Consider the following 23,337-nt stretch of genomic DNA (forward strand, 5'->3'; position numbering starts at 1 on the left):
CTTCACCTTTATGAGCATTCTACTGTGTGTGTGTGTGTGTGTGTGTGTGTGTGTGTGTGTGTGTGTGTGTGTCTTTGCCCAATTTTACTCCTTTTTTCCAGCCATGAAATTGAAAGACGCTTGCTCATAGGAAGAAAAGCTATGACCAACCTAGACAGCACATTAAAAAGCAGAGACATTACTTTGCTGATAAAGGTCCGTCTAGTCAAAACCATGGTTTTTCCAGTAGTCATGTATGAATGTGAGAGGTGGACCATAAACAGAAAGCTGAGCACCAAAGAATTGATGCTTTTGAACTGTGTTGGAGAAGACTCTTGAGAGCACCTTGGACAGCAAGGAGATCAAACCAGCCAATCCTAAAGGAAATCAGTCCTGAATAGTTATTGGGAAAGACTGATGCTAAAGCTGAAACTCCAATACTTTGGCCACCTGATGCGAAGAACTGACTCATTGGGAAAAGACCCTGATGCTGGGAAAGATTGAAGGCAAGAGGAGAAGGGGACGACAGAGGATGAGATAGTTAGATGGCATTACCGACTTAATGGACATAAGTCTAAGCAAGCTCTGGGAGTTGTTGATGGACAGGGAAGCCTGGCGTGCTGCAGCCCATGGGGTCACAAGGAATCAGACACAACTGAGTGACTGAACTGAACAAGGAAACTAGTCATACTGGATTAAGACCTACTTTCAGTTCAGTTGCTCAGTCGTGTCCGACTCTTTGTGACCCCATGGACTGAAGCATACCAGGCCTCCCTGTCCATCACCAATTCCTGGAGTTTACTCAAATTCATGTCCATTGTGTCGGTGATGCCATCCAACCATCTTGTTGGAACAGAAAGATTATCTGAAGAAATAACGACCAATAACTTCCCAAATTTGATGACATACACAAATCTACAAATCCAACCAGTTAAGTATTACAGGATGATTTATGTCTCCCTAAAAGATACATTGGAGCTGTAACCCCCAGAAACTCAAAACATGACCTTATTTGGAGACAGAGTATTTATAGAGATAATCAAGTTAAAATGAGGTCATTAAAGTAGGTCAAAGAAAGGCAATGCCAAAGAATGCTCAAACTACTGCACAGTTGCACTAATTTTACATGTTAGTAAAGTAATGCTCAAAATTCTCCAAGCCAGGCTTCAACAATATGTGAACTGTGAACTTCCAGATGTTCAAGCTGGTTTTAGAAAAGGCTGAGGAACCAGAGATCAAATTGCCAACATCCGTTGGATCATAGACAAAGCAAGAGAATTCCAGAAAAACATCTATTTCTGCTTTATTGACTATACCAAAGCCTTTGACCGTGTGGATCACAACAAACTGGAAAATTCTTCAAGAGATGGGAATACTAGGTTTGGTGTTCCTTCTTGAGAAATCTGTATGCAGGTCAGGAAGCAACAGTTAGAACTGGACATGGAACAACAGACTGGTTCCAAATAGGAAAAGGAGTACATCAAGGCCGTATGTTGTCACCCTGCTTATTTAACTTATATGCAGAGTACATCATGAGAAATGCTGGGCTGGAAGAAGCACAAGCTGGAATCAAGATTGCCGGGAGAAATATCAGTAACCTCAGATATGCAGATGACACCACCCTTATGGCAGAAAGCAAAGAAGAACTAAAGAGCCTCTTGATGAAAGTGAAAGAGGAGAGTGAAAAAGTTGGCTTAAAGCTCAACATTCAGAAAACTAAGATCATGGCATCTGGTCCCATCACTTCATGGCAAATAGATGGGGAAACAGTGGCAGACTTTATTTTTCTGAGCTCCAAAATCACTGCAGATGGTGACTGCAACCATGAAATTAAAAGACGCTTACCCCTTGGAAGAAAAGTTATGACCAACCTAGACAGCATATTAAAAAGCAGAGACATCACTTTGCCAACAAAGGTCCGTCTAATCAAGGCTATGTTTTTTGCAGTGGTCATGTATGGATGTGAGAGTTGGACTAGAAAGAGGGCTGAGCAGAGAAGAATTGATGCTTTTGAACTGTGGTGTTGGAGAAGACTCTTGAAAGTCCCTTGGACTGAAAGAAGATCCAACCAGTCAATCCTAAAGGAAATCAATCCTGAATATTCATTGGAAGGACTGATGCTGAAGCTGAAACTCCAGTATTTTGGCCACCTGAAGTGAAGAGCTGACTCATTTGAAAAGACCCTAATGTTGGGAAAGATTGAAGGAAGGAGGAGAAGGGGATGGCAGAGGGATGAGATGGTTAGATGGCATCACCAACTCAATGGACATGAGTTTGGGTAAACTCCGGGAGTTGGTGATGGACAGGGAGACCTGGTGTGCTGCAGTTCATGGGGTCGCAGAGAGTCCGACACGATGGAGTGAACTGAACTGAACTTTGTTACTTGGAATGAGCCATATTTTCCTATTTCTTTGTATGTCTTCTGATTTCTTGTTGAAAATTAGGCATCAACTATTATAATACAGTAAACCTCTGAAAATCAGATAGCCCCCACACACATGCACCCATGCATAACTGGATTTGTTTTAAACTGTTGAAAACTGTGGTAGTTTTTTTCTTTTGAGACTTTTTCAAACTGTTCTTGCAAATACTGTTGCTTGTGTGTGATCACTGAAGTGTCTGTGTTCTTTTAGCTTGTGTTTGGCAAATGTTTATGTTGACTTCCTTGAATGTTGAAAGCTTAATTGGGTGTTTGCTTCAATGCTGTAAGCCTTAACTGTTTTCCAGAGCCCTAACAAAGTTGGTTCAGAGTTTGAGCCCTAACAAAATTGGTTCAGATGGTTTCTCGTTTTATCAGTGTTTCTATGGGGAAATGAGAGCTTGGAGCTTCAGAGTCTGGAATTTTGCTACTGTCACTTGTCTGTTGAATATTTCAGTGTTCCCTTTGAATAGCCTGTTAGTGGAAGAATATGAATACTACCTACTTAGAAATAAAGGTTTTAGAAGGCTTTAAATAGTTTTAAAATTTTTTAATGAAATAACAAAAATTTCAGAAAATTTCCACTTCTATTATTATATTCACAAAAGAGAAAAACCTCATTTTTTGACCATTTGAGATGGTTTTTAAAATATTTTTTAACTTTAAGAATTGGTATTTGGAGAAATAAACAGTTGTCCTTGGTTTTGTTTTACTATATTTTAAGTAGTATAGGAACTTCAGGAATTGTGTTTTAAAATAACCAGATAATCTTGTTTAATAAAGTAAACCTCTACTGCATTATGCATTCTTTTCACAAATTCTACTGAAATTACTGATTAAAGATTTATCAGTTCAGTTTAAAACCATTAGATGGATGGCTGATGGGAAACTGGACATTTATACAATGGCAAAGTAGCATACATGAATTACTTGGTGATCACAATGGAAACACGTACCTGTGCAGAGAAGGGATGAGAGTTGCCACCCCATTCCATAGATGAATCTTAGCTTATTAACAGTGAGTAATGCTGTCTTCTGATGTGTTGCAACTATGATGTATTCTAGCCAAAAGATTTGGGTTGAATCCATCAAACTTGTAGATACAACTTTCTGTTTTGAAGAAATTCAGGGCATATACCCTGACTCAGTGGAGGAAGAAGGTAAATAATAGGATGAAGACATAACCACATAAATCCAGAAGATGAGGCATTCTACAGAAAAATAGCAGACTATCTTTTTTAACAAGACAGGATCATTTTTAAAAGAACACTACACTAATTTATAAGACTTATTTAGATGACCAAACATAACAAGTAGTCTTAGATTGGCTACTGGGTTTGGTCAGTTCAGTTCAATCACTCAGTCGTGTCTGACTCTTTGCGACTCCATGGACTGCAGCATGCCAGGCTTCTCTGTCTATCAACAACTCCTGGAGCTTGCTCAGACTCATGTCCATCGAGTCGGTGATACCAGCCATCCAACCATCTCCTTCTCTGTCATCCCCTTCTCCTCCCGCCTTCAATCTTTTCCAACATCAGGGTCTTTTCTAATGAGTCAGCCCTTTGCATCAGGTGTCCAAAGTATTGGAGCTTCAGCTTCAGCATCAATCCTTCCAATGAATATTCAAATGATTTCCTTTAAGATTGACTGGTTTGATCTCCTTGCAGTCCAAGGGACTCTCAAGTGTCTTTTCCAACACCACAGTTGGTCAGTTAGGGAAATATAGTATGGTTTAAAAGTACTAGTAGGAGCACTTGCTGAAACAGAAAATGTGAAAATTAATAGAAAAATGCAGATTATCAAATTGTCTGGAATGGTCTGATTTTTGGTAAAAAAAAACAACATGGAAAATGTGTTTAGAAAAAGATCTAGAAGCAAGAGTTCTCTGGTGGTCTAGTAGTTAGGACTCGGTGCTTTTACTGCTGTGGGCTCAGATTCAGTCCCTGGTCAGGGAAGTAAGTTCTGATATGCTGCATGGCACAGCCAAAAAAAGGAAAAAATCTGGAAGGATATTTTAAGATATCTGGAAGACTGTGGATTTTCATAAATTTTTGTTATGTCTATATATGTTAATTTTTATATACTACTTCTGTAGCAGAATATTTCAAACATAAATTACATGACTGCTTATGTCTTATTCAATTCTAATATTTGATCATTTTATGAGCAGTGCCTATAATATATGGAACATTTAAATTTTAAGTTTCTGTGAAACTATAATGCTGTAATCCCTGCTTTAATATCTCTTTCTTAGATAGAGAGCCTGGATTTTTTATTTCTATTAAAGGGAATTGAGGAATTCTATAAAAGTGAAGATGCAGAAAATCTGGAAATCCTCTGTCCAGTTCAAGATCAAGCCTGTGTCGCTAAATTTGAAGATGGAGTTTGGTACCGAGCAAAAGTTATTGGTAGGAAATTGCACACTATTTCCTCAGGGAGATGTTTCATTTAAAAATTCATGTCATTTGAGTCAGTACAAATTAAATCATTAAAGTGATATTGTCTGGTCTTACAGTTTTGCTCTGTCATCTAGCTTTAGAAAGCTAGTGATAATGTTGATAGATGAACCTCTGGCTCCTTAGATTTCATTTGATTTGACTAGGACTTTAACCATTATTTTGTTTTTTAACATTTGCCTTATTTAAAAAATAGTTCTAAATGACCTACACATACTCCACTCTCCACTGAAAAGACAAATACTTTTAATTCTTTTGGCTTTCTTTGTCATTTATCTGTTATTTCTTCTAAATAATGTATAATACTTTGTAGATATACTTCAGTCTTAGGTAGTAAATGTATTAGATGAGTTTTAGATCTCTTATAGCTGTTTTGTCCCCATTCTGTCCTCCATAGTTATACCACAGTTTTTAGTTAAATTCATGTTCTGTGCAAGTATTTTCAGTGCTATTCCATAAAGTATAATTTTAATTGAGTTGATAATTCCATCAGTTTTTCATTTTTTAAAAAAATTATGGCTACATTTTCCTAATAGTTTAAAATAATTTTCTACATGATAAGACTTTTCATATAATGTTCATTTGATTTTTTCATTTGTAACAGTGAAAACATCATTCCATCACCTGCTCCATGTAGACTGCTTGTCATTTAGGCTTACTGCATTGTTGTTATTCTGGGGAGTTATGTCACTTGTTTTCCTAGATTCAGCTGCTAGTTTTCTGAATCCCGTTTACTTTTTAGGTTTACTCTCATGGAGCATTTTCCCCACCTCTTTACCTTACACTTAAGGTACATACATCTTTTCAGGTTGTGCTTGAGTGCCATCTTAGGTAGTGTTGGTGTTGTCCCATTTGCTTTCACTTCTCCCTAGGAGCAGAGAATACCTGAACTTTTTCCATTTTGAAATTGTATTCTGTAGAAGTTTATAAATTTGAAAGTAATGGCAAAAAGTTTTGTAGCACTGTAAACACATGTGCTTAGAGGGGCTGCTGCTGCTGCTGCTGCTGCTGCTGCTAAGTCACTTCAGTCATGTCCGACTCTGTGTGACCCCATAGACGGCAGCCCACCAGGCTCCCCCATCCCTGGGATTCTCCAGGCAAGATCACTGGAGTGGGTTGCCATTTCCTTCTCCAGTGCATGAAAGTGAAAAGTGAAAGTGAAGTCGCCTAGTCATGTCCGACTTTTAGTGACCCCATGGACTGCAGCCCACCAGGCTCCTCCGTCCATGGAATTTTCCAGGCAAGAGTACTGGAGTGGAGTGCCACTGCCTTCTCCGTTAGAGGGGCTAAACACTCAAAATGACTGTTTATAAAAAGATAGAGCTTTATTCATGCTTCAGTCTATTTGAATGTTCCAGAGATTTCTCTGGTATCTCTAAAATATGAAAACTAGTTTGACATAGAGGTCTGTTTCTGCTCATTTTTCACAATATCTACAGATGATTTTTTAAAATTTCACTGTTAGATATTATATGAATCAATCTGTGCCTTGATCATTAAGTTGCTTGTCTTGTTTAATTACCTGTGTTGACTAACAAACATTAAGTGCTTAGTTTGTGTTTGGTGCTTTGCCAAGTGTATTTTAAATAGGTGAATCATCAAAAACTGTCTTAAGATCTGACTCTGTTGGTGCACCCACTCTACAGATGAAATAATGAGGCTGAGAGAAAAAAAGTAATTTGCTCAGAGTAGTATCTTAGAAATATTAATTAGATTTCCTCACAGTCACATGTCATTTAAGTGTCTTAACTCCAGATCTAATTCTTAACTTTTAGGCTGTAACACATAGCATTGGATGACTTTGTTATCCTGATTTTGGTTATCTTTTGATATCTTTAAATTGTTAGTTTCTCATTCACCAAGTCTGAACCAACTATACATTATGGTTGGTTTTGTGCGAAAATATTAGAAATATTTTTTACATTAAAAAAATACTGTTTGTATGTTAAACATAAAGATATTCTAATCTAGTTGATTAAAAAATAGTTATTAAACTATTTAAACTTTGCTAGATAATGTTTTTTCCAAGTTTGTGATTTCCAGTTTCATAATTTTTGAAGGATTGCCTGGACATCGTGAAGTTGAAGTTAAATATGTGGACTTTGGCAATACAGCAAAAATAACACTTAAAGACATGCGTAAGATAAAGGATGAGTTTCTGAATCCTGCAGAGAAGGTAATCTACTTACTGTGAATCATAGGTTTAGAATGTCAGTACAAACATGAAAGTATTTTTGAAGTTATTTTTACTATAGAAATGTTCTTTTAACTACAGTTTTTTTGTAAATAATTTCTGACTCATGGGCTATCAAAGTTTCTGTAATTCCTATTAAATAATATGTATCTTAGCAAATAAGCATTAATTATATTATGTGTATAATATGTGTGTTTTTATAAGTACTTACTGGTCTGCAGCTTTTAATGTATTATTTCGAAATAACTGTACAATGTAGTAAGAATATGATGTATTATGTGAAAAAAGTCATTACAGAAGTGGTTTTACTGTGATCCCGTTTATGTTGAAGTATATGTGACATGTGCAAGAGAACGATGTCTGGAAGAATAAGTAAAAAACTTACCCTTCTCTTGGAATCCTACTCCCCAGAGATAAGTATGGTTAAGAAGGCTTATTTCCTAATTTATATATTCCTAGTATTTGAATTATTGTTAAGCAGTATTTTTCATTTAAAATGGATAAAATAATACAGGAAAAACTTGAAAATATAGACGATAAAATGGAGGAATCCCTCAGAATCATTCAGTATTTTTGATATATATACTTCTAAGATGTATCTTCTGTGTTTTTAACAATTATGAGATTAGACTGTATATAGTCCTATAACCTGCATTTTCATTTAACAATGTATCATAGTATTAATATCTGCAGTTCTTTCAGTGGATGCTTATTATTCCAGTATCTGAGTATAAAATGATTCATTCAACAAAGTACTCTGGGGCTTTTTGTTTCATCTTTGGTTTTGGTATTTTTTAATAAGCTATTGGGAATTACATTTTTTTAATTAACATATAGTTGGTGTACAGTATTATACAAGTTACAAGTGTACAAAACAGTGAGTCACAATTTTTTAAAGTTATACTTCATTTATAGTTATCATAAAATATTGGCTATATTTCCTTTGTTGTACAATATATCCTTGTAGCTGATTTTCTACATATTAGTTTGTACCTTGTAATCCCATACTCTGTTGATTCCAGCTGTTTGCATTTATAAGTATTATTAGAGATATTTGGACATTTGTTTGTTTTCTAAATATGTATTAAATTCAAATGCAAAGTTTGGTTTTGTGCACATTTAACACTTGAATTCTAAAATAACCATAAGTTAACGTTACTTTCTTAATGATGCAATTTTGTTTGACATAGGCAATTAAATGTAAGCTGGCCTATATTGAACCATATAAAGGGACAGTGCAGTGGTCAAAAAATGCTAAAGAAAAATTTGAAGAAAAGACTCAAGATAAGTTTATGACATGTTCCATCATTAGTAAGCTTTCTTCATTTTTATTGGGTGCCATGTGATAATAATCTTAAATAAGACTAACAGAATGATATATAACATTTTTTAGATCTTATAAATTCAGTGTGTTGTCAATATGAGCTGTGAGAGTTAACATTGATTGAGAACTAGGGACAATGGAATATCTTCTGCAGGCCCAAGAGCATAAAATCAGCACATGAGGCAAATTTCCACTGAAGATCAAGTCATCCTCAACATGTCTTCTTGAAAACCCTAAAGCCAGGAGTTAACTTCTCTTATTTCTCTTTGCCTTTGTGCTGGTCTCTGTCCCTCATCTTGGAGGGATGGATGCTAAGGTTTAATTTTCAGGAAAGTGAAGGGAAATGGGAGATAACTAGAAAATAGTTTTTGTTTTATTTGACTCAGGTGAATTTAACTGTAGGTTCTCAGCTTATTTTGGAAAAAATTGTTTATCTTTCGAACAGTTTGGGTCTGATAACACAGGCTAAGCTCTAGCCCTCAGTTTTGTAACTCAACAAGTTTAATGGCAAAACCTGAGTTTACATGAAAATCTAATATTGATCTCCCTTATAGTGAGTATTCATCATATATTCTACTTCAAGATGGTCATGTTTGCTGCCTCAGAATTTCTGGGGGTATTAGGAAATGAGAAGTATATATTCTGTATAGCTTTTCTCAGTTTTAAGAATTGTGAAACATGTATGACCCCAAGGGATTTGGATGGAGGATTCGAAAGCTGCTATTATCAGAGATTTTGATGTTTTTCAGAGCTGTGACTGACACTGGCTGTGTTGATCTGAACAGTACTAGTGCAGGATATATACAACTATGTTTACTTAGGTTTGACTTATATGGCACTTTCAAAGGCCCTTTTTATGATACCCGCTTTTTCATTTAGCAAACCCAAAATATCATGAGATTATTAGACTGTTTTATAATGAAGAAATTGAAGCTTAGAGATCAGTTGCTCAAGGCCACATAACCTAGAAATGATTTAATTATTTAGTTATAACCTAGAATGTGTTAATTCACTTTGTATAAGATGTTATTCTGATGCAGTAGTCCTGTAGAAGAAGAATATGATTATAGAAGTTGTACCCTTAGTCTATAGAGTTTTTTGTCTGGTTTTTCTAATATAGGTAGTAAATTAAAGGCCTTTTCAGTTCAGTTCAGTTCAGTCGCTCAGTCGTGTCCGACTCTTTGCAACCCCATGAATCACAGCACACCAGGCCTCCCTATCCATCACCAACTCCTGGAGTTCACTCAGATTCAAGTCCATCGAGTCGGTGATGCCATCCAGCCATCTCATGCTCCGTCATCCCCTTTTCCTCCTGCCCCCAATCCCTCCCAGCATCAGGGTCTTTTCCAATGAGTCAACTCTTCGCATCAGGTGGCCAAAGTATTGGAGTTTCAGCTTCAGCATCATTCCTTCCAATGAATACCCAGGACTGATCTCCTTTAGGATAGACTGGTTGGATCTCCTTGCAGTCCAAGGGACTCTCAAGAGTCTTCTCCAACACCACAGTTCAAAAGCATCAATTCTTCGGTGCTCAGCTTTCTTCACAGTCCAACTCTCACATCCATACATGACCATAGCCTTGACTAGACGGACCTTTGTTGGCAAAGTAACGTCTCTGCTTTTGAATATGCTATCTAGGTTGGTCATAAATTTCCTTCCAAGGAGTAAGAGTCTTTTAATTTCATGGCTGCATTCACCATCTGCAATGATTTTGGAGCCCAGAAAAATAAAGTCTGACACTGTTTCCACTGTTTCCCCATCTATTTCCCATGAAATGATGGGACCAGATGCCATGATCTTAGTTTTCTGAATGTTGAGCTTGAAGCCAACTTTTTCACTCCCCTCTTTCACTTTCATCAAGAGGCTTTTTAGTTCCTCTTCACTTTCTGCCATAGGGTGGTGTCATCTGCATATCTGAGGTTACTGATATTTCTCCCAGCAATCTTGATTCCAGCTTGTGCTTCTTCCAGCCCAGCGTTTCTCATGATGTACTTTGCATATAAGTTAAATAAACAGGGTGACAATATACAGCCTTGACGTACTCCTTTTCCTATTTGGAACCAGTCTGTTGTTCCATGTCTAGTTCTAACTGTTGCCTCCTGACCTGCATATAGGTTTCTCAAGAGGCAGGTCAGGTGGTCTGGTATTCCCATCTCTTTCAGAATTTTCCACAGTTTTTGATGATCCACACAGTCAAAGGCTTTGGCATAGTCAATAAAGCAGAAATAGATGTTTTTCTGGAACTCGCTTGCTTTTTCGATGATCAAGCAGATGTTGGCAATTTGATCTCTGGCTCATCTGCCTTTTCTAAAACCAGCTTGAACATCTGAAAGTTCACGGTTCACATACTGCTGAAGCCTGGATTGGAGAATTTTGAGCATTACTTTACTAGCGTGTGAGATGAGTGCAATTGTGTGGTAGTTTGAGCATTCTTTGGCATTGTATTTCTTTGGGATTGGAATGAAAACTGACCTTTTCCAGTCCTGTGGCCACTGCTGAGTTTTCCAAATTTGCTGGCATATTGAGTGCAGCACTTTCACAACATCACCTTCCAGGATTTGAAATAGCTCAACTGGAATTCCATCACCTCCACTAACTTTGTTCATAGTGATGCTTTCTAAGGCCCCCTTGGCTTCACATTCCAGGATGTCTGGCTCTAGGTGAGTGATCACACCATCATGATTATCTGGGTCGTGAAGCTCTTTTCCGTACAGTTCTTCTGTGTATTCTTGCCACCTCTTCTTAATATCTTCTGCTTCTGTTAGGTTCATACCACTTCTGTCCTTTATCGAGCCCATCTTTACATGAAATGTTCCCTTGGTATCTCTAATTTTCTTGAAGAGATCTCTAGTCTTTCCCATTCTGTTGTTTTCCTCTAGGGCCTTTTAGTTCTGAGTAACTTGAGCTGACTTTGTCATTTTTCAGTCACTCAGTTGTGTCCAACTCTTTGCAATCCCATGGACTACAACACGCCAGTCCTCTCTGTCCTTCACCGTCTCCCTGATCTTGCTCAAACTCATGTCCATTGAGTCGGTGATGCCATCCAACCATCTTGTCCTCTGTCATCCCCTTCTCCTCCTGCGCTCAGTTTTTCCCAGCATCAGGGTCTTTTCTAATGAACTGGCTCTAACTTTAAAGTGCTTTAATTGTCCTTTTAGCTTTCCTCTTGGTATTTTATTTTGTTGGTTTTTAGCTTCTTTGTTTAATGTCTCCTCCCAAGGCTAATCCATGAAGACTTGACTCAGGTTTCTTTCTTGACTCTCCCTTTTTCGTTCTCAGTTAATTGTTATGCCAGTAATCTGAGCACAAGTGTAGTGTATTTTATTTAAGGAGTGACAGAAGGCCCCACTCGACCTAAAACATCTTTCCCTATCAACCTGCACAGTGATGAGATTAGTATATGTTGTTACCTTAAAAACAAAAGACATTTAATTAGGAGCAGAGTAGGTAAGATGGTGAAGGTATGGAACACAGGAAAAGTTGGCCCTCTGGAATAAAGAACTTGTGCAAGGGAAGTATGAAATCAAAGTGCTAAGGGGAACATAGAAGATGAAAAGTGAGGAGCTTAACTTTACTGAAGGTTCTGAGTTGCGTATCATTTTGTTTCTAGATAATATATCTGGTCCATTAAAATGTAGTCAGGAATGATTTTTAAACTCTTGGAGGAAAAAAGCCTTCCAACAAGTATTCTTATAGCTAGGCAATGTAGGATGTTACAGCTGATAATAGTTTATCTTTTCGTTTGGAATCATCATTCTCTTTGCACCTGCCAGCTACTACTATTGTATAGAAGTGTAGACATAAGCCGATCTCAGTGCATAGAAGTGTGTGTTTCTTAAAGAAATTTCTCTCACTCCTTCACGTGCATACTGAGCAGGTTCTCTGTGCTCAAAATAAGTAAATAGGCACATGAGATGTAACTTTACCCTAAGGTGACTCCCTGTTCCGTTTAGGAAATAGACCTAATAAACAGGTAAAAAATTAGATGGTTTGTCCTAAAAGCAGAAGGAGGGGGAAGAATTCCAGTTAATGCTCTAGGTTGAGTTTTTGTTGTTTGAAACTTCGTGCCATTCTGTGTGTGTGTTTACATGCACATATGTGTGTGTCATTCTTAGAAAAGCTGTAAAGCTTCACAAATAAGCACTGGCCTGGATTTTTATTTATATCTTTTGCCCTCTGGAACTTCACAGAATCCAGTAAAATAATTTAAAACCACAACAGAATGCTATTGCAATTAATGCATGTCACTGTGTTTTTCTCTGAATCTAAAAGCTGCCAAGCTGCTTTTGGTTTATTATAGAACAGTACATAATAACCTAAAATGAAAATTTTATTAACATTGGCAGTTCTTTCATGTATGACAAATGATGTATCTACCCCTAGAGAGAAACAGACATTATTGAGCAGAAGGCCTCATGTATGCAAAATGAAGGAAATTAAGTTCTCAAGTTTTTAAAATTGCTTCATTTAGTATATTTTGTGATGTATTTGTTTCTTTCCCCAAACTAGTCTTAATATTTTTACAGAAATTCTGGAAGATAATGTGCTGTTAGTTGAACTTTTTGATTTTCTTGGTGCTCCTGGAATGATTCCCACCAGTATTAATGACCAGCTAGTCAAAGAGGGCCTAGCATCTTATGAAGTAGGGTAAGTGGACCTGTAAACTTTTATTTTTAGTTGATACGTAAAACTGTTCACAAGAAGGGAAACTGGCGTATCATTCCCCATTGGAGATCTGCTTAGACTATACACAGGAGTTTTTCCCTATTAATGGGTCAGTAAAATGAGAAAAAAAAATAATTGGAGTCTTTAGTCTAGGTGGGAGCAGAGTGGCTTTTTTCTTCATCCCTATGGGGCTCTACAACAAGAATGGTTCCTGGAGATAGAGGGTGCATCTGAGAAAAGTAGACTGACATTTTATTTTAGGTGGGATGTCTGCTTAGGTGGCCTCTTGAACCGTTTGTGAAGAGAATCACGAAGAGAAATGGCAGCGTAGAGAGTGACCAAAATAGTAGAGTAGCCTGCATTCTCATCTGGAGAAATAGGAATTTTTCCTGGGCACAAGTGGATACTTGAAAGGGGAACCAGGCTTGACCATTGTGCTTTTACCCAGGACAGGTCTGGTTAAAAGGCCTGTCCTGATTAAAAGCCTTGGGGTTGAGGCGACCCAGAAGCAGAAGGGCAGAGTGGTGGTAAGAAAGGTGGGAGGGTTTGAAGTCAGGACACAGCAGTTCTTCTATGGTAGGGACTTGTGCAGGGCAGTGGCCCCTGAGGGGTCTCCTGAAGAACTCCATCACACAGCCCTTAAGAAAGCCAGTATTTGAGTACACCCACAGTGATGCCTATCAGGGTATGCCAGAGAAGCAGCGACACCCAGCAGAGGTCTGCCGTGACATGGCCAGTGTGTGGTCTGGCTCTGCCCAACTCCCCCCCGCCCCTACCCCCACCCAACACTGGTGGAACCAGAAGTAGAAGAGAGGGCTGGCCTTTTCCACTGTAGGTCCTAAGCATGGGAGGGAGAGAAAGGAGAAGAAATATTTAAATGTATTGGACTGAGTTTTCTTTTTTTTTACATAGGGTTATGAAATATATAACATATACAATAAAAAAGTTTACCCTTTTTAGGTAAAGTTATGAATTTTGATAAACACATATAATCATGCAGCTGTCATTACAGTCAAGTTGCAGACTATTTCCATCACTTCTCAAAGTTCACTTTGTTTCTTTATGTAGTGAGTCTCCTTCCTCCATACCTAGTCTTTGGCAGCTACTGATCAAATTTCTGTCTCCATAGTTTTGTCTTTTCCACACATTCATATAAATGGAGTCATATAATACTTGGCCTTTTTGTGTCTTGCTTTTCCATTTGGTCACAAAGAGTCGGACACATCTGAGTGACTAAACAACAACAACCTTTCCATTTAGCATAATGCTTTTGAGATTAGGTCATGTTGCCTACACCGGTAGTTCACATTGCTTTGCTCACTCGTATTTCATTGTATGGATGTACCATAATATTATATGTTTACCAATTGATGGACATTTGGGCTATTTCCAGTTTGGGGAAATTTCGTGAATAAAGTTGCTGTAAATATTTGCATACAGGTGTTTGTGTAGCTATATGTATGTATGCAAAATTGCTGTTTGTAAGGTAAATTTATTTCTGCCTTTATGAGAACCTGCCAAATGTTTATGAGAGTTTTATTGTTCTCCATTCTTGCTAGCACTTGACTTGTCATTTTATGTTTATATCAGCCCTTCTTATAGGAGTATAGGGGTTTTCATTTTAATTTCCGTGAGTTTGAGTGAACTCTGGGAGTTGGTGATGGACAGGGAGGCCTGATGTACTGTGATTCACAGGGTCGCAAAGAGTCAGACATGACTGAACGACTGAACTGAAGTGAACTCGGAATGACATTAAAGATCTTAACATGCGCTTATTTGCCATCTGTATCTCTTCTTTGGTGAAGTATCTTTTCAGATGTTTTGCCCTTTTTAAAAACTGTTGCTTATTATTATTGAAATATGAGAGCTGTTTATATATTCTAGACATGTCTTTCTTTAGGCATGTACTTTGCAAATACTTTCTTCCAATCTGGCTTCTTAAGGTGTCTTTTAAAGAGCTGAATGTTCTGGTTTTGAAGTTCGGTTTGGCAATTTTTTCTTTTATAATTCAGGCACTTTGTATTTAGCTGAGAAATCTTTGCCTAATCCAAGGTTGTAAAGATTTTCTCCTATGTATTCTTATGTTTTATAGTTACATATTTCAAATTTAGGGTTGTCATCCTTTTTATTTTGTTAAATAGACTATTTTTTGTAGCCATTTTAGGTCCAGAACGTAAAGTGGAAAAATACAGAGTTCCTTTATGCTTCTGCCCCCACATAGACACAGCCTCCCCACCGTTATCAACCAGCAAAGTGGTGTATTTACAAGGAACAGTGAAACTCTGTTGACATGTCAGAATCATCAAAGTCCAAAGTTTGGGTTACTGTATGTATATTATGTGGGTTTGGGACATTATGTAGTGACTTGAATATACCATTATAGTGTCATACAGAGTATTTCCACTGTCCTGAAAATCTGTGAGAGCCTAACATTCTTCCCTCCCCTCTAGCTTATGGCAAACACTGATCATTTTATCTCCTCCATAGTTGTGTCTTTTCCACGGTGGAATCATACAGTATCTAGCCTTCTCAGATTGGCTTCTTTCGTTTAGTAATATGCTTTTAAGGTTCCTCTGTGTCTTTTTCTGGCTTGATAGCTCATTGCTTTTTAGCACTGAATAATATTCCATTGTCTGGTTGTATCACAGTTTGTTTATTCAATCACTTACTGAAGGACATCTTGGGTGCTTCTGCTGAGAACAGGACACAGGTTTGTGGGGAGAGTGGAGGCGACACACAGAGTGGAGGGACACCCTCTTTGGGCGTGTTGTGTGAGGTCCTGTGGCTGTTAAAGCAGAGGGAGGATCCCCAGGAAGCAAAGCATTGTGCAGTGATCGGTGAGCTGTAGGTCATGCCCTTGGCCGGAGGACCGCAGGGCTCACATGATGGAGCCTCAGGATCAGGTATGGCAGTAGCTAAGGAAGAGAGGTGAAGAGAGAGGCAGGCATGATTCCTCACTCCCAAATGCTCAACCTTGTACTCCTTAACGGGCAGATCCAAGGTTCATGGGTCGGCCTGAAATTTGTACATTTGGGAGGCCCCCATTCAGGAAAAGTATGCAAAATTATATCATTTATGTAGACTGTTAAAAGAAATCAACAAATTACAGATTTTCAAAAGTTGACAAATACTGTGAATATTAGAAAATTCAGAATCACCTGTAAAATACTTTTACAGATTTTTTAACTGTGTACTGATTACCACATGAAATGGCAGATTTGGTGATATTTCCTTTGGCAAGAACAGAAAAGTAAATGTCTTTTCTGTAGTGTGGTTGATTGAAATTCGTTTATTGGTAATTTTTTACAGTTGTTTTTAGAACCATAGCTCAGTTATTGGTAGTGTCATGTAAATTTCTAAAAATCATAGTTAATTTTAGGTGAATATTATTTCTTTTATGTATTATATATACATTGTGTGCTGTGCTTAGTTGCTCACTCGTGTCTGACTCTTTGCGACCCCATGGACTGTAGCCTGCCAGGCTCCTCTGTCTGTGGGGATTCTCTAGGCAAGAATATTGGAGTGGGTTGCCATGCCCTCCTCCAGGGGATCTTTGCGACCCGGGGATCTTCGCAACCCAGGGATCAAACCCAGGTCTCTCCCATTGCAGGCGGATTCTTTACCATCTGAGCCACCAGGGAAGCCCAAGAATACTAGAGTGGGTATCCTGTCTATTCTGCAGGGAATCTTTCTGACCCAGGAATTGAACCAGGGTCTCCTGCTTTGCAGGAGCCACCTGCACTTTACCACTGGTAAAGCCACCTCTTTACCAGCTGAGCCACCGATGACTGGAGAGCCTCAGCTGGCCTCAGGCGTTTTCTTCAAAGTGGAATTAGGTGCCAAATTTGTAAACAGAAAGCTCCCCACATTAGCAGATGCAAACTAGTATACATTGAATGGATAAACAAGGTCTTACTGTATAGCACAGAGACCTATATTCAATATCCTGGGATAAACCATGATGAAAAGAATATGAAAAAATTATGTATATGTATAACTGAATCACTTTACTGGACAGCAGAAATTAACATAACATTGTAAATCACCTATACTTCAATAAAATAAACTAAAAAAAGAAAGCTCCCCATGGGTTTCCCCTTCCCTACATACAATGTGCCCCCTCACAACTGCACTCGTTCTAGTCACTTTTCTGGTTCCTATGGGCACCTGTGCTTGTGTTAAAGATGCCTGCTTGCACCCCCTTTTTGCATTGCATCAAGTGTCAGGGCTTCCTGGAACAGGTCTGTGGGTCAGAATATGGTGATTTGTGATTCTGTAAAGATTTAAGGACTGCTGGAGGGAACACACCTCTTACATCTGCTCTCCTCAAAGCCCTGTTCTTTGCAGGTTTAAGGGTTATCTCTTGAGATTGTAATCTGTTACATCATTATACCTGCACAATATTTACTTATATACATTATATACACATATATATATTATATATACATTATGTATGTAATATTCAAGACACTTCAAGTTTTATTTTAATGAATCTTTAATATAGTTTAAACTGATATTTATTAATGTATTGATTTGATTTAATTCACTTATTAATAGGGTAACCCTAATTCTTGTCCAAACTGGGACATGTTTAAGTATAAAAAAGAAGCATTGTTACACCAGATTAACAAGCATGTAGTGGCTCACTGTACTGATTAAATAGTTTGTCTCCAGCATCCTCCTCATAGTGGTATATTTCCTTTATATTGAACCTTATATTTTCATGTTGTGACATTAAAGGTCTTAGGAGTATTTCTGGAATCCATTCCCATACCAAGATGGCTAGCAGTAGCATAACTCCACAGGGAAGTGGTGGTCAACCACAAAACTGTATCCCACTAAATCCAAATTAAATGTGTTTCAAAGTCAGCTCCTCTTAGCCAAGCACCTAGAATACTTAGACCAAGAAATGAGAGTAGGAGTCAGTGATCTTAACTAATTTAAGTTAAAATACTTTTGAAAATGTTGACATAAGTCACGGCAAGATCTTCTATGACCCACCTCCTGCAGTAATGGAAATAAAAACAAAAATAAACAAATGGGATCTAATTAAACTTGAAAGATTTTGCACAACAAAGGAAACCATAAACAAGATGAAAAGAGAACCTTCAGAATAGGAGAAGATAATTCAAATGAAGCAACTGACAAAATATACAAATAGTTCATGCAGTTCAACATCAGAAAAACAACCTAATCAGAGAATGGGCACAAGACCTAAGCAGTCACTTATTTCCTCAAATAAGACATCCAGATGGCTAATAAATACATCAAAAAAAGCTCAACATTGCTCATTATTAGAAAAATGCAAATCAAAACCTCAGTGAGATCACCATACACCCATCAGAATGGTCATCGTCAGAAAATCTGCTAACAGTAAATGCTGGAGAGAATGTGGAGAAAATGGAAACGTTGTATGCTGGTGGGAATGTAAATTGATAACAGTATGACAATTTCTTAAAAAACTAGGAATGAAACTGCCATATGACCCAACAGTCCCACTATTGGGCATATACCCTGAGAAAACCATAATTGAAAAAGATAACATGTACCCCAGTGTTCATTGCAGCACTGTATACAATAGCCTGGACATCGAAGTAACCTAGATGTCTGTCGACAGGTAAATGGAAAAGAAGTTGTGGTACATATATACAATGGAATATTACTCAGCCATAAAAAGGAATGAATTTGAGTCAGTTCTAGTGAGGTGGATGAACCTAGAACCTGTTACACAGAGTGAAGTAAGTCAGAAAAGAAAAAAACAAATACCATATATTATCACATATATATGGAATCTAGAAAAATGATACCCATGAACCTATTTGCAGGACAGGAATAGAGACTCAGACACAATGAACAGACATATGGACATAGTGGGGCAAGAAGAGGGTGGGAAAAATTGAGAGAGTAGCATTGAAATATGTACATTACCATTTGTAAAATAGATTGGTGATGCGAAGTTGCTATATAGTGCAGGGAGCTTAGCCTGGAGCTGTGTGACAAACTAGAGGGATCGGACAGGGAGGGAAGTTCAAGACAGAGGGAACATGTGAATACCTACAGCTGATTCATGTTGATGTATGGCAGAAATCAGCACAACATTGTAAAGCAGTTGTCCTCTGATTAAAAATAATTGAGGCAGGGGAAGCACATTGCTTTGCAAACCTTCCCAGGGAACCAGTTATTGTAAACCCACCCTACTGCTCTGGCAGCCCCAGTCAGTTTCCTTGTCCTTCAATACCCAGATTGCTGATTCCTGCAGACTGCAACCAGTCTTACTGTTTCCATTGTATCTGTTCTGTGTGTGTGTAAGTCATTCAGTTGTGTTCTACTCTCTGTGACCCCCATGAACTGTAGCCCACCAGGCTTCTCTGCCCATGAGATTCTCTAGGCAACAATACTGGAGTGGGTTGCCATGCCCTCCTCCAGCAGATTATATCTGTTGCCTGTCCTCAAATTAGAACGTGAGTTTCCCTTGATCAGTGTTTTCCCTGAGCACCTAAGGAGTAAGAAGAAAGGAAATTGAAGTCCCACAGTCTAGTCTGTTGGGCTCACCTGTATCATACGTGCACACTATCCTTTATAAAATAAAACATAATGTTTCCCAAATAATCTGGCTCCTGTGTGCTTCAAGGTTCATGCCATGACCTATTACTTTACTATGCCAAAGCTACATATTTTTCCTTTGGTTTCTGGAATGCCTCCCTAACTTCTGCTTGTCCTTTTAAAATCTTAATTGAAATGTCACTTAATCAAAGAAACCTTCTCCAGCTCCAAGAATAGGTTAGATTTCATTGGCCTATTCCCTTGTTCTTTGAAATTTATTTTTTGTGTAATTATGTGATCACTCACTATCGTAATACCATAAGATCCTGGAGGACTGGACCCTGCTTATTTTGTCCACTGCTGTATCTCTGGAACCTAGGACTCTTGGCTCACAGTATGTACCCATTAAGTATTAGTTGAATGAAAGAAATAAGTATCGAGATCTGGAGCATAGAAGAGAGAGAGACCTGATTGGGTGAATCAGATGGGGAGTAAACATATCCATGATAAATGAGTCCATCATTTTCATCAATCATCTCAATCTCCATAGATGAACATGCAACTCTGAGCATTATCACTTAAAGGAGAGAGAAGCCCAGAAAAATGGTAGATCAGGAACCTGAGATTAGAGAAAAACCAGGAACCAAAGAAAGAGAACATTTCAAGAAGGCAAGAGTAGCTAGTTTAGGCTCAGAGTTCATGTCAAATAAGGAATGAAAAGTATCCAATAGACTGAGAAGGAAAAACTTAGCCCCTTTGGTTCTAAATGCTTAATTCAGTAATTTTGCTTGTTAACAGATTTTAAAATAACAATTGTTTTCCACTTGTATTCTCATTGACAAACAGTTTGATAACTTTTAGGCAAAGAGAAGTATTCAAGTTACCAAAAAAAATCCTGAATAATTCTGTTCTTTGGCGAGTACAAAATATCAGTAAGGAATGATGAAATTATTAGCACACTTGGTATTTTAAACTGTTTTTAAAGTAGAAACCCTGGATTTTACATGTTTTTTTTCCTTTTTGTCCTTTGTTAGTCATTAAGAACTCTTTTTTAAGAAGACTAAAATTGCTGTTAATATCAAAACTGCAAAGCAGTGAATCATAACTAAAACTTGTTTATCTCTAGATCTAACCAAATAAAAACATAAATATTTTGCAAACTATTCATATTGCTAATGGGTTTTTTTTTTCCAGATATACCCTCAAAGATAATTCTAAAAAGCATATTGAAGTGTGGGATCCTTCTCCAGAAGAAATTATTTCAAATGAAGTAAACAACTTAATAAATCCTCTGTTTGCAAAATCTCTACCTAGTGAGGATCTGCAGTCACTTTATAATAAGGAACTGCCTGTGCACATCTGCAATATAGTGTCTCCTGAGAAGATCTATGTTCAGTGGTTATTAACAGAAAACTTGCTTCATAGGTATAACATCCAAGGAAAATATATTGTGCATATAGTTTATTTTCTGTATTTTATTTCAAAGATCTAGAACTCATAAATACAGAATTTTAAAAGTACAAAACTATTTCAGCTAAATGGTCACTTAAAAACTAGTTAACAGTATACAAATAGTATATTAACTGATTATTTTTATTGTATGAAGATTTATATATTCCACAAAGGCTTATTGAGCACCTGTTATTTGACAGCCAGTATTACAGCTGTTGGGGAAACAGTGATAAAAACATGGACAAGTTTGTGCAGTCATGGAGCTTACATTCTAGTAGAGGGAATGACAGTGAACAAAGAAAGTTACCTACAGCAGGAGATGATGATGAAGACAAGAAAAATAAAGCACCTGGGCAGGAAGACCTCACAGAGTCAGTAACACTTGAGATAAATCCTCAAGGCAGTGAGGAAGCGAGCCTTAAAGATGCCTGGAGGGCACTCATATCAGGCAGAGGGAAGAGCTAGTTCAAGACCCTGCAGTAGAAATGTGCTCAGGTGCTCAAGGAGGAAGGAGGCATCCAGTTTGTTTGGAATAGAACGAGGGAGGGAGGTCAGAGAATTGTACGTTACAAGAAAGTTTCAGAGATTAAAAATTTTTTTCTTTACATAGTTTAGGAGAAAAGATGGTTGCTGCTTATGAAAACTCAAAATGGGAACCTGTTAAATGGGAAAATGATATGCACTGTGCTGTTAATATCCCAGATAAAAATCAGTGGCGAAGGGGCCAGATCATCAGAATGGTTACAGACACATTGGTAGAGGTAAATGCAGAGTTAAAAATATAATCAAGAAAGTAAATGCATTTTGTATTTTCATGCAATTTTTATTATGCTTTTCAGTTTGCAAAAAAAAAAAAATTAAAGCATTATTTTTCCATAGACTTAAAAGTTATTGTTTTCATAGGTCTTGCTGTATGACGTGGGTGTTGAACTAGTAGTGAACATTAACTGTTTAAGAGAACTTCAAGAAAACCTAAAGACAATGGGAAGATTATCTTTGGAATGCTCTCTTGTTGATATAAGGTAGTTTTTATCTGAGTAAAATTTCTCGTGACTAATATGATTTTAAGTATTTTTCTTTTTGGATTCTGATCTGTTTTTATTTTGCTGACATATTCTGAAATTTTCATAAAGATCTAGTTAATTTTAAGGTTTGGGGAAGCAGGAAGGAAAAAATACAAAGCACATAAACTTTGGTGGTATTAAGGAGAGAGCGATAGATGAGTACAACAGGTATCTAGATTAATTTCAAACTGTTAAGAAAGAAACTTGAGACACAGATGAAGATGGGAATAAAAAAGTTTCTGCTGATAAGTCCACTCACTGCCTTATGGGGATTCCCATGTACATAACAAGATGTTTTTCTCTTGCTGCTTTTAGGATTTTTTCTTTATCCTTAGCTTTTACCACTCTAACTATAATGCGTCTTGATGTGATCCTTTGGGTTCATCTTATTAGAACTCTCATGGGTTTCCTAGACCCGGGTATCTGTTTGCTTCCCCAGATTAGGGAAATTTTAGCCACTTTACAAAAAATTTTTCTGGTTCTTTATCCCCTTCTTCGTCTCGGATTCCTATAATGCAAATGTTATTCCACCTCTTGTTGCCTCCAAAGTTCCTTAAGTTATTTTCATTTTTTTTTTTTTTTTTTTCATTTTGTTGCTGTCTGGGTGAGGACTGCTTTGTCTTCTGCTTGCTGATTCGCTCTTCATCCTCATCCAGTCTGCTATTGAACCCCCCTGTAGTGCATTTTTCTCGGAGAAGGCAATGGCACCCCACTCCAGTACTCTTGCCTGGAAAATCCCATGGATGGAGGAGCCTGGTAGGCCGCAGTCCATGGGGTCGCTAAGAGTCGGACACGACTGAGCAACTTCACTTCACAGTGCATTTTTCATTCAGTTGCAACTTCTGTTTTGTGCTTTCTTATACTTTCTGCCTCTTTATTGTTGTTCTTGTGGTGGTCTTCCATTCTTCTTCTGAGTTTGCATGCGTACTAAGTCACTTCAGTAGTGTCCAACTCTTTGTGACTCTATGGACTGCAGCCCATCAAGCTCCTCTGTCCATGGGATTCTCCAGGCAAAAATACTGGAGTGGGTTGCCAAGCTATCCTCCAGGGGATCTTCCCAACCCAGGGATCGAACTCGCGTCTCTTGTATCTTCTGCATTGGCAGGCGGATTCTTTTACCACTGGCACCCCCTGGGAAGCCTCACCTGAGTTTGGCAAGCATCTTTATGATTACTTTTCAGTCTCTATCAGGGAGATTGCTTATCTCTGTTTTGTTTAGTTCTTTTTCTGATGTTTTAATC

The 23,337-nt window shown here is 37.8% G+C and overlaps 1 protein-coding gene across 9 annotated transcripts in view; it reads left to right on the plus strand.

Annotated features, from left to right (window-relative positions):
- Positions 1-23,337, plus strand: part of RNF17 (ring finger protein 17) — a 115,086-nt gene that overhangs the window by 55,100 nt on the left and 36,649 nt on the right. For 8 of the 9 annotated variants that reach the window (XM_025262767.3, XM_044927266.2, XM_044927268.2 and 5 more), the window contains 7 exons: positions 4,653-4,806; positions 6,915-7,030; positions 8,239-8,359; positions 12,899-13,019; positions 20,775-21,005; positions 21,643-21,793; positions 21,936-22,054. In XM_025262767.3, coding sequence (XP_025118552.2) covers positions 4,653-4,806; positions 6,915-7,030; positions 8,239-8,359; positions 12,899-13,019; positions 20,775-21,005; positions 21,643-21,793; positions 21,936-22,054 — 1,013 coding nt within the window. The remainder of the gene's footprint in view (positions 1-4,652; positions 4,807-6,914; positions 7,031-8,238; positions 8,360-12,898; positions 13,020-20,774; positions 21,006-21,642; positions 21,794-21,935; positions 22,055-23,337) is intronic. The other variant, XM_044927265.2, reaches the window with a different exon arrangement.

This window comes from Bubalus bubalis, chromosome 13 (assembly GCF_019923935.1).
Source record: "Bubalus bubalis isolate 160015118507 breed Murrah chromosome 13, NDDB_SH_1, whole genome shotgun sequence".
In the NCBI taxonomy this organism is placed as follows: Eukaryota; Metazoa; Chordata; class Mammalia; order Artiodactyla; family Bovidae; genus Bubalus; species Bubalus bubalis.